Below are 16,000 nucleotides of genomic sequence, written 5' to 3'. Positions count from 1 at the left end.
AAGATGGTACATATCGTATGTGTTCCGATTGTCGTCCTATCAATGCTATCACCGTTAGATACCATCACCCCATCCCACGCTTAGATGACATGCTCGATGAGCTTAGCGGAGCCACAATTTTCTCTAAGATTGATCTTAAGAGTGACTACTATCAAATCTGCATACATGAGGGTGATGAATGGAAAACCACATTTAAGACCAAATTTGTCTTATACAAATGGCTAGTTATGTAGACAAACTTGTTTTCCTAGGATTCGTTGTCTCTCCTAATTAAGGGTGTGCATGTAGACAAAACCAAGATTGAAGCTATTAAAACTTGGCCCCAACCCACAAACTTGCAACAAGTGTGTAGTTTTCTTGGCTTGGCCGGATTTTATCGTCGCTTTGTGAAGGATTTTAGCACAATTGCTTTACCTTTGCATGCCTTGAGTAAGAAGAATGCATCTTGAGTAAGATATCGCATTCAATGATCTTAAGAATTTGCTTATGCATGCCCCTTTGCTTGCATTACCCAACTTTGATAAACCTTTTGAGATATATTGCGATGCTAGCGGTTATGGCATAGGAGGTGTGTTGATGCAAGAGAAGCACCCCATAGCATACTTTAGTGAAAAACTTTCTAGAGCGCAACTTAACTACCCCATCTATGACAAAGAGCTGTATGCTTTAGTGATAGTCTTGCATGTTTGGGAGCATTATCTCCGCCCTCACGAGTTCATTCTTCACATGGATCATGAAACACTTAAGTACCTCAAGGGTCAAACTAAGTTGAACAAGCGTCATGCTAAGTGGAGTGAATTCATTGAGTCATTTCCTTATGTCATCAAGTATATCAAAGGCAAGGAGAATGTTGTGGCGGATGCTTTATCCCGCAAATTCATGCTTGTTACTCAACTTGGATTGAATGTCATTGACTTTGAGCACATAAAAGACTTGTATGTGCATGATCCTACTTTTGCTATTCCTTATGCCAAATGTTTGACCCATACATCTTGGGAACACTATTACATCAAAGATGATTATCTTATGAGAGCTAACAAACTATTTATCCCTGAGTCTTCTCTTCGTTTGTTACTTTTGCAAGAATCTCATGGAGGACTTATGGGACACATTGGACGCGAGAAGACCTCTGCTACGCTCTCAAAGAACTACTTTTGGCCCAAGATGTTCCGCGACGTCTCCCGCTACACCAACCGAAGCTCTACATGTCACAAAGCTAAGTCTAAAGCTCAATCCCATGGTCTCTATGTGCCACTTCCTATTCCGTATCACCCATGGGAAGATATTAGTATGGGCTTTGTGCTTGGGTTGCCTTGAACTTGAAATGGCAAAGATTATGTGTTTTTGTTGTGGACCGTTTCTCTAAGATGGCACATTTTATTCCATGCGACAAGATAGACGATGCTTCACATGTTGCCAATCTCTTTTGTAGGGAAATCTTGCGTCTACATGGAGTGCCAAAGACGATTGTCTTGGACCGCGGCGTCAAGTTCCTAAGCTACTTTTGGAAGACACTATGCGCCAAGCTCGGAAGCAAGCTCTTATTCTCTTCGGCATACCATCCACAAACCAACGGCCAAACGAAGGTCACAAACCGGACGCTATCCACTCTCCTACGCGTGTTGATCAAGAAGAACATAAAGGAGTGGGAGGAGTGTCTACCCATCACTGAGCACGCCTGCAACCGCGCAAGACATTCGAATACTGGCAAGTCCCCATTTGAGGTCGTCTACGGCTTCAACCCGTTGTCCCCATTGGACATTCTACCACTACCACTACAAGAGAGCATCAACATGGATGCGAACACTCGAGCGAGCTATCTCAAGAAGGTGCATGAAGATACAAGGCACACCATCGAGCACCAAGTACAACGCCTCGCGGCCAAGATCAACTTCAACAAGCACCCCATGATATTCAACATTGGAGATCTTGTGTGGCTACACCTTTGCAAGGACCACTTCCCCAATGAATGCAAGTCCAAGCTTCTACCACGAGCTGATGGACCCTTCAAGGTGCTTGAACGCTATAACAACAACGCCTACAAGATCGACATCCCACGTGACAAGTACTTCGTGAGTGACATCTTCAACGTCAAAGATCTCTCTCCCTACCATGGTGATGAGGCTTTCGATCCGAGGTCGGATCTTTCCCAAGGGGGGGATGATGCGGAGCATCCTATGGTCATCTCCATGGACCTACCTTCGTCTCCTACGACACCACATCGACCTATGAAAAGAGCTTGAGCAAGGGCTATCGAAACTAAGGTGAACTCGCTCCTCTCCGAACTAGCACTTTCTATATGTGAGACATGGCTACTACCTTAAGCGGAAACCCTATGTGTGATCAAGTACCTTGAGGATAGCCACGGAGCAACTACACCCAACGACCAAGATGGCGAGGACACCAAGTACAAGAACCAAGAAGAAGAGCTGCCAGAAAAACCCCAGCCACCGGACGACCGGACCCCGTCGAACGTCCGACGCCTGAAGCTCCGGCCAGCCCAAGTCCCAGCCAACGAACACTACAGCGGCCGGACAACCGGCACGGACCGGACGTCCGACACGCCCCAACGACCGGACGACCGGGTCCCTCCGGACATATGGTGCCACCCAACAAAAGGGAAATTATTGGAAATTCGAGACCTCCAGACGACCAACGACCGGACGGCTAACCGCCTTCAGAAATCCGACGCCACCTGATCCGAGTTGAAATGTCGGACGTCCGACACCCTCGCGAGCCACTGGATGTCCGGACGCCCGACGCTCGTCTGTGCACAGAGTGCTGGGCCGAAGCCCATGTACCCTTTCGCACCCTAGACTATATATATACTCCTCCCTCTTATTAGGGCTAGCATTGGTATAGCTCATATGAGAGATAGAGCTTTGCTCATCCACTTGTTACCTATTCCACTGGAGGCCAAGCCCTCCACCTAGGAGAAGATCTCCCAAGTGGATTCAAAGCCCTCCACCTAGGAGAAGATCTCCCACGTGGATTCAAGCCCTCCACCTAGGCGAAGATCTCCCAAGTGGATTCAAGCCCTTCACCTACGCGAAGATCCCCTAGTGGGTTCAAGACCTCCTCTTGGAGATGAACTAGTTACTTATATCCCTCTTTGTTGGATTTGAATCATGTGTCTCTCTTTGTGTTCATGGATCTAGCACATGTGTGACCTATTCTTGTTGATTCGAGTGTCCTCTCGTTTCCCCTCGTGTGTTCATCGTGTTCTTCGGGAATCCCCCTCCAAATCATGAAAGATTGGCCTAGAGGGTTCCACCCTACATCAGTGATGGTGCCGATGCCGATGTGACCTTGCCGGAGATGGTAGCTCGGAAGCATGTGCACTTGAGCGTCTTCTCGAAGATGAGAAAGACCGCTTGTAGGTCTTGATGAGGGCTTTGATCTCCTCCATTTGAGCATCCATCTTGGCTTCGAAGAAGTTTTCCGTGGCATCAAACTCGTCGTTGTTAGTGTAGACCAAAGTAGATATGCTTTGCCTATCCATCACAAGACTCGAGTAGAGGTGAATAGAAAATGAGATAAACAATACCAAGCTACCTTTTCCCAAAGTTGAGGATGTATCCCGTTTCACTCAATGTGAAATGAAAGAATAGTGGAATTGGTACCGGACTTGCTCACTCACATCTACAAAGTAAAGCTATCGAGTGGCTTGGTTAGGACAAGTGGCACAAAAAATTGATGCAATTGTTAGTAAGAGTCAATAATGTTGAAAGAGATTCACAAATTCGCAAATGAAACAAGTAGACCGATAGCAATGAATGGAACATGGAAACACACACACGGATAGATAAATGGGGTCGTGCAACCAAGGAATGAGCTCAAAATGTGGAATCCACGAAAAACGCTCGTGTTGCACAACTCTAGAGAGACGCTAGCACGATTGCTCATTAGGCGGATACAACACTTGTGCACAACCTATAAGATGCAAAATGTATCAACTTTCTATCCCAACTATGCTATGTATGTATGGTTCCCGGTGATTCACACACGATGATCCAAGATGATCAATATGGTAGTATGGTATGATCAATATGGTAGTATGATATGTAATGTGGCCATGCTATGGCCATTGCTTACAAGCTCTTTGCTTTTCTCTTTTGCTTAAAGGCCTTTTTTTGTTATGGCCACTATGCGAAATGCACAAACCAAGATAGCAATTGTGTATATGTGGGAACAATCTTGTGACACAAGATGATATGATGATACCAAGATGAGGATACCAAGATGATATGGTATGCATGCAATGGAAGGTACGGATCACTAATGTGCACAAGTAACGTTGCTAGCAATACTCAATGACTAGTCTCGATGGGCAAGTGACGCAAAATGGGCTCGGGGTTAACAATGCAATGGCAAGGGAATATACAATGGATGTCGTCGAGGTTACCGTCGAGGGTTTCTCATTTGTGAGCAAGGACGGATGATGGTTAAGTGGTCAATGTCGATGACGACCTCGTGGCGAAGATGAGTGGCGGTGTGCTCGATGTAGAACAGTTCCTAATTAGCCAAAACACCTTAGGAAACAGAAAAATCGTGAACTCAAAATCTCAAATGTCAAATGGTGGTAGTGCAAAAGCGATGGTGATTTTGATGGTGACAATGAGGAAGTGATGGGGGTGGTTGATGAAGAAGCAACTGTCCCTAAGTAGCCGAAACACCTTAGGAGACTCAAATCATAACTCAAGCAACCACAAATGCGATGGGGAACAAAATGGGTTAGGTTGCGGAAAACGATGGTGGTTATGCGAATTATATGGTGGAGGGAATAGGCAAAGATGCCAAAGTTCCAAAAATTTGATGGAGTCTAATGGTGTTGGTAGTATTTTTATGGGATTGGGGATGTCAATAGCTTCAAAACGAGCTAAAAAATGTCAAAATCGGACTCCGAATGAATTAGTTATGGCCAAAACAAAAATTCAGTCGTGTCAGTTTCAGGGTTATCCCAACATCCGGGAGTTGGCCCGGATGATTCGGGTAGGTCAACTGGTTTTCGGGTGCGTGGGGTGTCCAGACGTCCGGGAGAGGGCCCAGCTGATCCAGGTGGATCTGGATGATCCAGGAGCACTTCCGGATGATCCGGGCAGGTCACACTACTCGGGATTTCCTCTCAGGGACACGATTTTTAGGTAGAAATGGATGATTTTGGGGTTAAAATTGAGGAGATTTCATGGATGGAAGGTGGGAAAACTTATGGGGAAGCTAGATCTACGAGTAACACATCAAATCCATGGATCAAATCCAACAAAACATCATCAAACCAACAAATCACAAAAAATGGGGCTATTTTTGGTGGGGATTTTCAAATTTGGGACGAAATCAACAAAATTATGCTAGAAAAATAGGGATAGGGACTCCAAATTCATGATCAACGTGGCTCATGATACCAAGATGATGTAGGGTGGAACCCTAAGGGCCGATCTTTCACGATTTGGAGGGGGGTCCCGCGAAGAACATGAAGAACACACGAAGAACGGGAGAGAAATCACAAGGGAAAACACTCAAAAACAAGTCCAATCACACATCCACTAGACTAACAAACACATGAACCCACAAGGTACATGAACAACAAAGGGAAATCGGTACTAGATAGAGTTCATCCCAAATCCAAAAGAGATGAGGTCTTCATGATCTAGATGATCTTCTCTGATGGGGGGGGTCTTGATATCCCTCAGGATCTTCTCCAAAGGAGGTCTTGAACTCCAATGGAGTGGTCATAAATAGAACTCCAAGAGTAGAGGTAGGAGCAAAGCTCAACTAGAAATGAGCCATCATATTTGCTGACCCTAAAAATGGGGAGGAGGTCTATTTATAGTCTAAGGGGCGAATGGGTACATGTGTCTCGGCCCGGAGGCATGCACGCAGGCAAGGCCAGATGATCTGAACGAGATTCTGGCTGATTCGGGCGTCGGGGGTCCGAATGATTCGGCTTCGGATGGGTCCATGTTGTCTTCCTCGTCGTCATAGCCGAACGATCCGGGAGAGGTTCCGAATGTCCGGGAGGAGGTCCGGATGTCCGGGAGGAGGTCCAGATGTCCGACCTGTCTCCGACAGCTGCTCCATCTTCTTCTCCTTTCTTCCCTCTTCTCTTCCACGCTTCCCTCGCGGATGGTGTAGTCGTTCATTGGCGCTTACACTCCTCCTCGACATTCGTGAAGCTTCAACAATACTTATGCATGCGCGATGGAAGGTCAAGTAGTATACCATCCTCGAAGGGGTCAAGCGAGCACATGTAAAAGAGATGATTCACCTTTATGTATGTGAAGTAGATGTCGCACGTATCACTTGCGTCAAATGGACTCTTGACATGGTGATGTCTGTAGGATGCTCCGCATCAGCAAGACACCTCACAGCGTAATTAATGTGTTTGTCCTAACCCATCAGAGTTAGGTATTTGACACTGTAGCCACTATTTACAGTGCGTATTTATCATTTTGCCACTATGGTGACCCTTTTATCTATAAAAGGAGACCCATGGCTACCTTGATAAAGATTAAAACCCTGTCCATTTGCACACGTAGCTATACCTTTCGAGCACCTTGCCAGGACGTGTGCACCTTGTAACTGGACATATACACATCCAATACACAAAGCAGGAGTAGGGTTTCACGCTTCACAGCAGCCCGAACCTGGGTAAACATCGTGCGTTTTTGCTAGCTCTGCTCTTTGTGCTCGCCGATCTCCCCAGTTAAACCGTAAAAGGGCCTTTGCTGGTCCCATAGATCGTCGTACGCATGACAGAGTGCAACACTGAACATGATATGTTGCACGTGCTGAAAATGGTGCCAAGCGACGCCACGACGAAGTCCTCAAAGCCCTGAACATTAAGAGGGATTTGCAAAATTCTTCAAGCATCGACTAGATTAAAGATATTTTGAATAAGCTTAACGATCGCGAGAAAACGATCTTTTCCTTTCTTGTACTCATCGCTAATACGCTTAGCCCAACCGCAAGGAATCGTCTAATGTGCCGGATTCTAAATTGCCACTTCTCAATGCGTCTTCTTTGACCATTCATGAGCTACAGTAGCTGTCGTAGTCAAAACACTGCTAGTGATTACATGGGTACTAATGACCGAACCGAAGCCCAAACGGTTGTGTGGATAGGGTCAGGTCCGGATGAATTTGTGAACATATCTCACAACATTGTAATGGTCCAGGCTGAGTAATACAAACTACTTTGAAAGGCAGTCCGATGCATGTAACTTCAGCTTGCGCAGGGTTTGGGGAAAGATTCGATCACTTTGGGTCTATTATACGCAGCCTTCTCTACAGTTTTGCAAGAGGTTGTTTTTAGGATTCAAAACCATGACCTCATGGTCACAAGGCAACCGCTTTACTGCTGTGCCAAGGCCCCCTTCTAATACAAACTACTTTCTTGCAAATAAAAAAAACATGATATGTGCTAGTAATAAGCAGATGTACGCTTTGTTAAGACCTAAACAAATACGGTGTTGCGGGTAACACAAAGATTGGCCTATCTTCAACACGCCATATTCTAAAAAAAAATCACACATCATTTTCTAGGATGTTGCTTCCATGCACATACTGCGCTTTCATGTCGATTTTACCCTCCACCAATCTACGGCTAGTGAGGCAAGTAGGAGAGTCTTAACATTTGCCTACATTCTGATCTGAAACCTTTCTTGGATGTTTACATTGCTCCAGTAAACATCTGCAGCAGAAATCAGGAAGAAATAGGAAGCGCCAAGTGGGCTTATAGCCATTCTGATATTAGATAAATTAGTCTTAGAAAGCGCTAAAATTAGTAAAAATGGTTTTGATGCGCACGTAGTCACAATGCTAACCACAGAAGCCACAAGTCAAATATAGCTGACGAACTTCAAACCTTTCAGAGACGACCCAAAAAAAGGAACATGCATGCCATGGTTCCCTGATGCTACCCAAAAAGTGTGTGGCTTCCCTTCTGCTCGCACCCTGCCCATCCAACCCTTTGCTCCATTTCGTGTCATGCTTCCTCATGCTTTGCTTTCCCCTTTGCCCCATTCTTCCTCCTTCAAGCATTTTCCCCTTCTCCTTGCATTTACTTTCTTGCCAAACTTAGGACAGTCCCCACCAGTTCCTCCTCCATCTGATGCATCATTCTATCCTGTGTGTTCCCAATGGAGTTGCCAGGGTAGGGTAAGGTGTCCATTTGCACGGGGAAGAGGGAGGAGCGAATCCTTGTTGCTCGATCTCTCTTTCCCGTATTCCTCGACTTCATTCTTCGTTATCATTGCGGCTACTTCATCTGAAAGGAGGAGCAAAAGATCCTTTTGTTGATCCAGGAAGAAAAGAAAAAGGTGGCGCAAGAACAGCTTGCTTGTGTAATTCAAATGCCTCTTCCTTGATTTGGGGAAAGGGGAAGGCTTGCAAATTCTGAAGCATGGAGGAGATGCCAAGCGAGAAGAAACAAAGTGAATCTGGATCAATTAATTGCGCACCTAGTTCAAGCAGCAGCCAGGACATTCCCAATTCACTGGTGAATAAAGATGAAGACCTCGCTATTGGGGTGGTAACAGAGTTAAAGAAGGAGGGGACGCCCATTGAACAGAAGGAGGTAAGGGCGTCAACGGCCATCGACTTGAAGGAGGAGGGTACAACCACCCAACTGAAGGAGGAAGGGGCTTCCAAGGAGGATGAGGCAGCTGTTGACTCCAAGGAAGAGGGGGCGAAAACCGAATTGGAGGAAAAGATGATGTTATCCCAGAAGAGAGACTATGAGAAGGCTATCGAACTTAAGGGAGAGGGGACAAGGCTATTCCAGAGGCGGGATTATGAGGGGGCGGCTCTTGAGTTTGATAAGGCAATAAAGCTTTTGCCAAAGGGGCACGATGATATCGCCTTCCTCCACTGCAATATTGCTGCATGTTACATGCACATGAAACCTGAGAGTTATGAACGAGCGGTTGACGAGTGCAACGCAGCACTGGAAGCATCGCCGAAGTATACAAATGCATTGCTGAAAAGGGCACGATGCTTTGAAGCATTGGATAGGCTGGATCTGGCTTGTGAGGATGTGCAGAAGGTGCTGAGCTTGGAACCAAACAATGTCACTGCATTGGAGCTCTACGAGAGCCTTAGGGAGGAGATGGAGACAGAAAATTTATTGGAGAATCAGGTTGTGTCACCGGTAGAGCCTAAGGCCGGTTTTTCAAAAGAGAAGATCCAGAGGAAAGTATCTCGCAGATTTAGAAACAATTCCATAGTTGAGGAGGTGTGGTTGATTCACGATGACGATGAGCAAGAGAATGATGAAGATGGCAACGAAGAAGAGTGCAGTGAAGAAAACCACATGGAGAATGACTTAAGCAATGAAGGAAATGATACCCGGGAGATGCCATCGAGACATAATCATGACGAGGATAAAAGGAACACGGAACAGAACCAGGTGAAGCATGGTCAGCACAAACTAGGAGCAGATGATGAAGGCCAACGACTGCAGCATGCTCCGAGGGATGCGGAACAAATGCACCACAAAGAAACAGAGAGTCAAAATAAGCATGAAAAGCCCCTCAAAGAGATAAAGGTGAGAAGTGGTCAGGATCAGCAGGTAATGCATACAAAGCAGAATCAAGTCGCCCATATGGATGTGCGTCAAAAGCAAATTGAGGATGTACCAACCACTAGCCGTAGCAACCAAGAAATTCACTCTGAGATGTATGAAAGGTTTATCAATGGCAACCAAGCAAGACGCTCCTTAAAGCGGCATACTAGTCGTGGCGGGGACAAGCAGGAAAAGCAAACTTCAGTTAAACTAGCAAGTCCTGGGGGAGATGAGCACCAAAAACAGAAGCGCGCATATGCTAGCGATGGAGAAACAAAGACTGTAAAGTTTGTTATGGGAGATGACATAAGGATTGCACTTGTTCCAGAAGACTGTAGTCTACGGCAAGCGATAAACGTAGCTCGGTGTAAGTACAGTCCCCACCTGAAGGCAATGCTTCTTAAGTTTCAGGACATAGAGGGTGACTTGGTGACAATTACATCAACTGAGGAACTAAGGTGGGTTGAGGATCTGAAGCAAGGACCCGCTCGGCTGTACATAAAAGAAGTAAGTCCTGAGCGCGAGATCACCAAGGACATCGTCATGCCCAATATTTCTACGGCAACACTGGAAAGAAAGCATAGCATCTCTGAGTGCGGAAGCGCTAGACACCCAGCAGAAGACAAGAGCTCATCATATGCTGATGACTGGATGGTGCAGTTCGCTCGTCTATTCAAGAACCATGTTGGTTTTGATTCTGATGCATTAGTGGATCTCCGTGACCTTGGTACGCGGCTGTGCATTGAGGCAATGGAAGACACCATCACAAGCGAAGAAGCCCAGGAGATATTTCATGCCGCAGAGGCAAAATTTCAGGAAATGGCAGCTTTAGCATTGTTTAACTGGGGCAACATACACATGTCTCGTGCAAAGAAACGACTATCTTTATCAGAGGATGCTTCAAAGGACTCTGTACTTTCCCAGGTCAAAACCGCATACGAACTGGCATGCGCTGAATACGTCAAAGCTGGAAAGAAGTTTGAAGATACCGTGGATGTAAAGCCAGACTTTTATGAAGGCCTTATTGCGCTTGGAAATCAACAGTTTGAGCAAGCAAAACTTTCTTGGCGTTATGCAGATGCTTGTAAGGTAGACATGCGAACTGAAGTACTAGAGCTATTCAATCGTGCTGAGGATAATATGGAAAAAGGAATGGAGATGTGGGAGGGAATAGAATACTTGCGACTAAAAGGGTTATCTAAATCAAAAAAGGAGAAAATCCTACTGGATAAGTTGGGATTGGATGGGCACCAAAAAGATTTAACAGCAGATGAAGCGTTTGAGCAAGCTTCAAATATGCGATCACAGCTAAACATTTCATGGGCTACCATTCTTTATGAGCGATCAGTAGTAGAATTCCAGTTAGGTCTTGCTAGCTGGGAGGAGAGTCTCACCGAAGCAATTGAGAAATTTAAGACCGGTGGAGCTTCGCTGGCAGATATCAGTGTAATGATAAAGAACCATTGTGCGAATGAGAAAACTCAAGAAGGTATGATGTAATCGTGTGACCTTTTTCTGTAATTTTTTGTTCCTCTGTTGCTAAATCATCAATACCAAAACTTGTATGTGTACACCATGTATGTTAATAATTTCATGCTTCTTATAATGATTATTCTGGGAAATGTAAGCTTCTGCATGCAGTTCAAGTTTTACTACCTCATTCATTGAGAAAGACAATCTAAACCCTAACATAGGGAGCCATCTTCAAATATTTTTAGTGGACCACTAGTGTTAACCAGAATTGGTGGATGGCTATTTGTAATAGTATAAAAAAAAGACTACGACACATTTCCAAATATCCAACTTATACAGACTTGTATGTTATCGCGAAGAAACGCAAACATTAGGATCTGCCATAGTCAGTGTGTAGCTTGCCACTATCCAAAGACAATTGGTTTCATCAGCGGATAGTAAGGTATGTCCACAACAACTGTCGTGCTACAATTTGTAATAATAGATTCCGGAAGCAACTTCAGTATTACTTCAAAAATGTTTATGGACAAAAAAATCAGATATCATTAATTTGTCTTGGTCATGTTATGCCTTACAAATAGCAAAAATTACATTTAATCCTGGTGCTCATTGTTACATTTTAACTTAACTAATCTGCTATGCTAGAAGTTCGAAATTTTAGATCCTCTTAACTACATTCAAGGGCATATAAGTTGTTAAGATTTTTTTCTTTGTTATTCAGGATTGAGCTTCAAGATTGATGAGATAGTTCAAGCATGGAACGAAATGTACGATGCTAAAAAGTTGGAAAATGGTAGTTCTTCTTTCCGTCTTGAACCTTTATTTCGAAGACAGCCTTCGAAGTTGCATAATGTACTAGAGCACATAAAGTACACATGAGCTTGTATTTAACATAGGACTTGATGCTGTCGACATGAATACGAATGTTGATACTAATTGAAAAAGGTAATTTCATTCTTTAATGAGATGTATTATTGAGGTTATTCCAAGATATCTATTTGATGTAATACACTAGTCCTAGAAAAGTAACCGCGGCAACTTTTTCACCATGCGGAATCATTAAATATAAACCATAATAATGACTGGATATATATAAAATTAAGAATGTGATACAATAAATCACAATATCCCTTATGCAGTGACCAAAGCAATAATACCATAATGATATAACGAAATGAAGTGTTGTGGGCACTGGGGCCACATTTCACTCTAATACTCCAACCCTTTCCAATCAAGCATCTCCCCCTCTAGACTTCCTCGCTAAGCAGCAATGATGCTGAAAGAAACACGATGGTCATGCCAGGGACCCTGGAGAACCGTCTCTGAAGAGTTCTAGCGTCCACTAGCACTGGAGGTAGTGGCATCTAGATCAGGGCATCGCCCCTGGGATCGAATGACAACAGTGGGTGGCCGAAAAGGCGCAACATGTACATCTCCTTTAGTCATTAGACCCATTGATGGTGACAGCATGGCAAGGGCGGAGATGCTTTGAGAAGGCCACTAGCTACCTCAGTTTTTCATTGTTCAGGCCTGTCAACAGAGCAGATCAGTGGACAGTTTTCATAGTTTGGATTGTAATGTTGAAGGTTAAATGTTCAGGACTAAAAACCGGACTTCTACAAGAAGAGCTGAAAAGAAGATGGTGTTTTCTATATTGTCGCAAAATAATGTATTATAGAGATGTTCTGCTTTTACTGTTAGTGGAATCGGTTCTTACACTGATTATAGTTCCTCTGTTGCTGAAGAGGATGCTCTATAGATGACCAAAGAAACAAAGCTTTCTCCCAAGGTTGATAACCAGAATTGAGCAAAGGGTATTAGAATAAAAAAGTTACATGTTTCATTCATCAATTATTGCCGCGGGTTCAAATTGCAACCCAGTTTCAATGATGTTTTATTTGCAAGTCCAACCCTCAGTACCGTAACATTGTACCCTTTGCCCCAATAGAAGGGTAGCTTTGAGCTGAGGTGGACTTTGGCTAACTGATGTGGCAGCCACATCAGCTCCCCACATCCAAAATAAAAAAAACATCATTACAAGATTTTTTATTGGCCCTACTTGGCATCCCTCCCGTGCCTTATTATCTCCCCTTACTCATCTCTCTCCCTTGTCTCGGCAAGTGGAAACATATGCGATGGATGTAGTGGCATCTCCTCTTCTTCATTACACACTCTAGCATCCCTCAGCCGCTTGCTTTCTCATTCACCCTAGGGAACATTTGTTCAGCATTCTCCATATCGTCTAGAAGTTAAGGACCTTCACCGTCTGGGTACTCCCAGAAGATGTCACTTGGTGGCAGAAGCATCACTGAGCAGATACTCCACTCTAAGACCCAAGGGTGTCACTTGGTGGTACCCGCTTCCTGGTTATCTATCTCCAGTGAGGGACTGTCCACTACACCTGCCAATGCTATGGAGGTATGAATTGATGAATAACACCATGTCCAACACCTAGAGCAGCCTGGTGGGTGATGTCAATGTGTTATTCTGTTAGTATTATTTTGATTATTGGAGAAACTTGAGTTCTCAGCATGTCTTTTCCATATGTTACAGGCTCTGTCAACTCATCTTGTATATATCAATTTCTTTATGTGTTTTGTGAGCACACCAAGCCATATGCATGCTCAAATACGAAATTATTTTGACATGTTCTGCAGGCTGTTGACTGTTCCGAACTGTCTATATTCATGAACTGGAACAGATGATATTTCCAATTCAAGCTACAAGAGGTGTTCAGGATACATTTTGCAAAGCTTACAAGATAGTATTTCACAAGCTGCAGCTCTATTTTACAGATGCAAGAGACCTAACTTCGCATTATTAGATACATAGTTAATCTCAACTGTCGTAGACATATAAGAGTTAAAGTTCAGTGTGAAAGTCTATAGTTTTGGAATGATCGAATGGTATGTACTTTATAGAAGGATTTGGCATATGTACTCTGCTGAAAATAGAGTAACAGTTCACATCCACTATTTGTGTGCATGAACAGTACTGGGTTAGCAGCACAGATGGAACCTGACAATAGATTAGGGATATGATTTGATAAGTTTATCTCTATTAGAAATATGCTTCCTTAGATTTAGAGATCGATTCTTAGTGGTTAATTATTATCCCCAAATTGCGATTTTCAGCTATGATCTCTTTCTTTGGTACATATCGTAGATCCGTTCGGTCCTCCTTCGCCTGGTATTATTTTACTTCTAATAACTTGCTTCAATGGAATTTTACTCCAGCTACAAACTATCATGCACTGCACATATGCAGAAAGGAGAAATGCACTCCTATTGATGATCTTTTTAACATTTATTGTACAAGAGAACTGCGTAATTTTGAAGGATTCATGGAGCCAGAGGCACTCAACTTAATGAACAACCATCCGATCCTACTCTACTAGAAGAGTTCTGCATTTTTTTTCAGTTATATGAAATATTCATTCATATATCTCGGTTACCTAAAACTGCACATGCATCTTAGGATGCAGAGGCCAGGGGTAATAAAAGCTTCCATTTCTAAAAGATAACCCAAAGCTGCACATTACTCATTGTAAAATTCAACTCCAGGAAGTGTGCTAATTTGAGGTCATATAGAGTGAGGTGGAGACAATAAGATTTATTTATTTTACTTTGTGGGAAATGACCCTGTAGGTTTCAGGAGAGCTACAAGGATACAATACAGACGAATGATGACTCATGAATGATTAACTAATTACTCAAAGAGGAACAAGAGAAGAGTTACTCAGAACCTCAAGAGAGGCCAAATCAATCCTACTAACGACAGAACAACTGGAGGGCACAACAAATTGAGATCAGCGAGGCTACTCCCCTTCCTACTTATATGTTCAACTGGATGCGCACCAGTTTCTAGCACTCGCGTAGCAAACCTGATCCTATACACAACAGCGCAAGGGTTTGACGGTAACCTGGGATCTGAGGAGTGAAGAGAGAGTGGCCGAGTGTTACGCTCCTCTTCTCGATCTATTCCACCATGGATCTGGATACAAGGTCTTTGGGAGGAATTGGGAAAGGGAGTTAGTCTTGGAGAGGGAGGTGGGGTTCGAGAGGGGGAGGAAGGGGAGAAATGAATACAACCGAATTTTTTTTCGGGAATTCAGAGAGCTTTATTCAACAGTCAGCCAACAGGCTACTGATCAGAAAGTTAGGGATTATCTCGAGCCAGCTCTCAGTCACATTAAGCGTGCTAGCACGCTTAGCACAAAGATGTGCAGGACCGTTTGCCGCTCTTATTACATGTTGAATTATAAAGGATGAAAAATTAAGAGAGAACTCTTTAATTTCTGCTAAGATAGGTGCTACACTCGAGCGATCGTCGTAGCGATTATTCCAGAGGTTAACTGCCTCTAGACAATCCGTCTCCAGGGTCACCTTCATTAAGCCCCTCAGACTAGCGAAGATCACACCTTCCTTCATGACTTGGATCTCAGCAATTAGTGGGTCAGAGACCTTCATGTACGGCTTGCACCAAGCTCCCAAGAAGGCCGAACACGAGCTGGCAACCCCTCCAATGCCCGCTATGCCGTCAGCGGAGTTGATCGAGGCATCTGTATTGATCTTGATTATATTTTCATCGGGCGGCCGCCAGCTATAGCCTGGTAATAAGACGTTATGTTGCCTAGGAAGTTCTAGCAGCGCCAGATCTTCTCTGGTTCGTCTCACTAAACTAGCAGGATCGATCTTCACCTCATCATGTATCCATCTATTGCGTGACATTCAGATGGACCACATAACAGTGATGATTATAGCGCGATCTTTCTCCGAGAACCGCTGTTCACATAAGATATCTCTTGCCCAAGTATCTGGATGGAGTCGGGGAAGAGAGATTTCAAACAACAATCGAGCTTCCTCCCAGAACCGGCGGGCATGAGAACAATGGATGAGTGCATGCGTGAGATCTTCCTCCATTGCTAAGCAAATCTTGCACATACTCACTTCCATTATATGTCTCC

At 44.1% G+C, this 16,000-nt stretch overlaps 1 protein-coding gene and 1 long non-coding RNA gene across 2 annotated transcripts; one reads left to right on the top strand and one right to left on the bottom strand.

Annotated features, from left to right (window-relative positions):
- Window positions 1-8,031: 8,031 nt before the first annotated feature.
- LOC125508959 (HSP-interacting protein-like) lies at window positions 8,032-13,816 on the top strand. The gene is made up of 3 exons (XM_087526024.1): window positions 8,032-11,050; window positions 11,756-11,979; window positions 13,692-13,816. The coding sequence occupies exons 1-2, from the start codon at window positions 8,401-8,403 to the stop codon at window positions 11,911-11,913; spliced, it is 2,808 nt and encodes a 935-aa protein (XP_087382150.1). The 5' UTR covers window positions 8,032-8,400; the 3' UTR covers window positions 11,914-11,979; window positions 13,692-13,816.
- Window positions 12,101-15,330, bottom strand: LOC125508960 (uncharacterized). The gene is made up of 2 exons (XR_015604634.1): window positions 14,957-15,330; window positions 12,101-12,564 (listed from the first exon to the last, which is right to left on the bottom strand). It is a non-coding gene; the product is annotated as an uncharacterized LOC125508960 (long non-coding RNA).
- Window positions 15,331-16,000: the final 670 nt, after the last annotated feature.

The sequence above is a fragment of the Triticum urartu genome, chromosome 5A (assembly GCF_056163025.1).
Source record: "Triticum urartu cultivar PI428250 chromosome 5A, HENAU_Tu73, whole genome shotgun sequence".
NCBI lineage: Eukaryota > Viridiplantae > Streptophyta > Magnoliopsida > Poales > Poaceae > Triticum > Triticum urartu.
The sequence above is the reverse complement of the archived record's forward strand: the minus strand, read 5'-3'. Positions and strand labels throughout refer to the sequence as shown.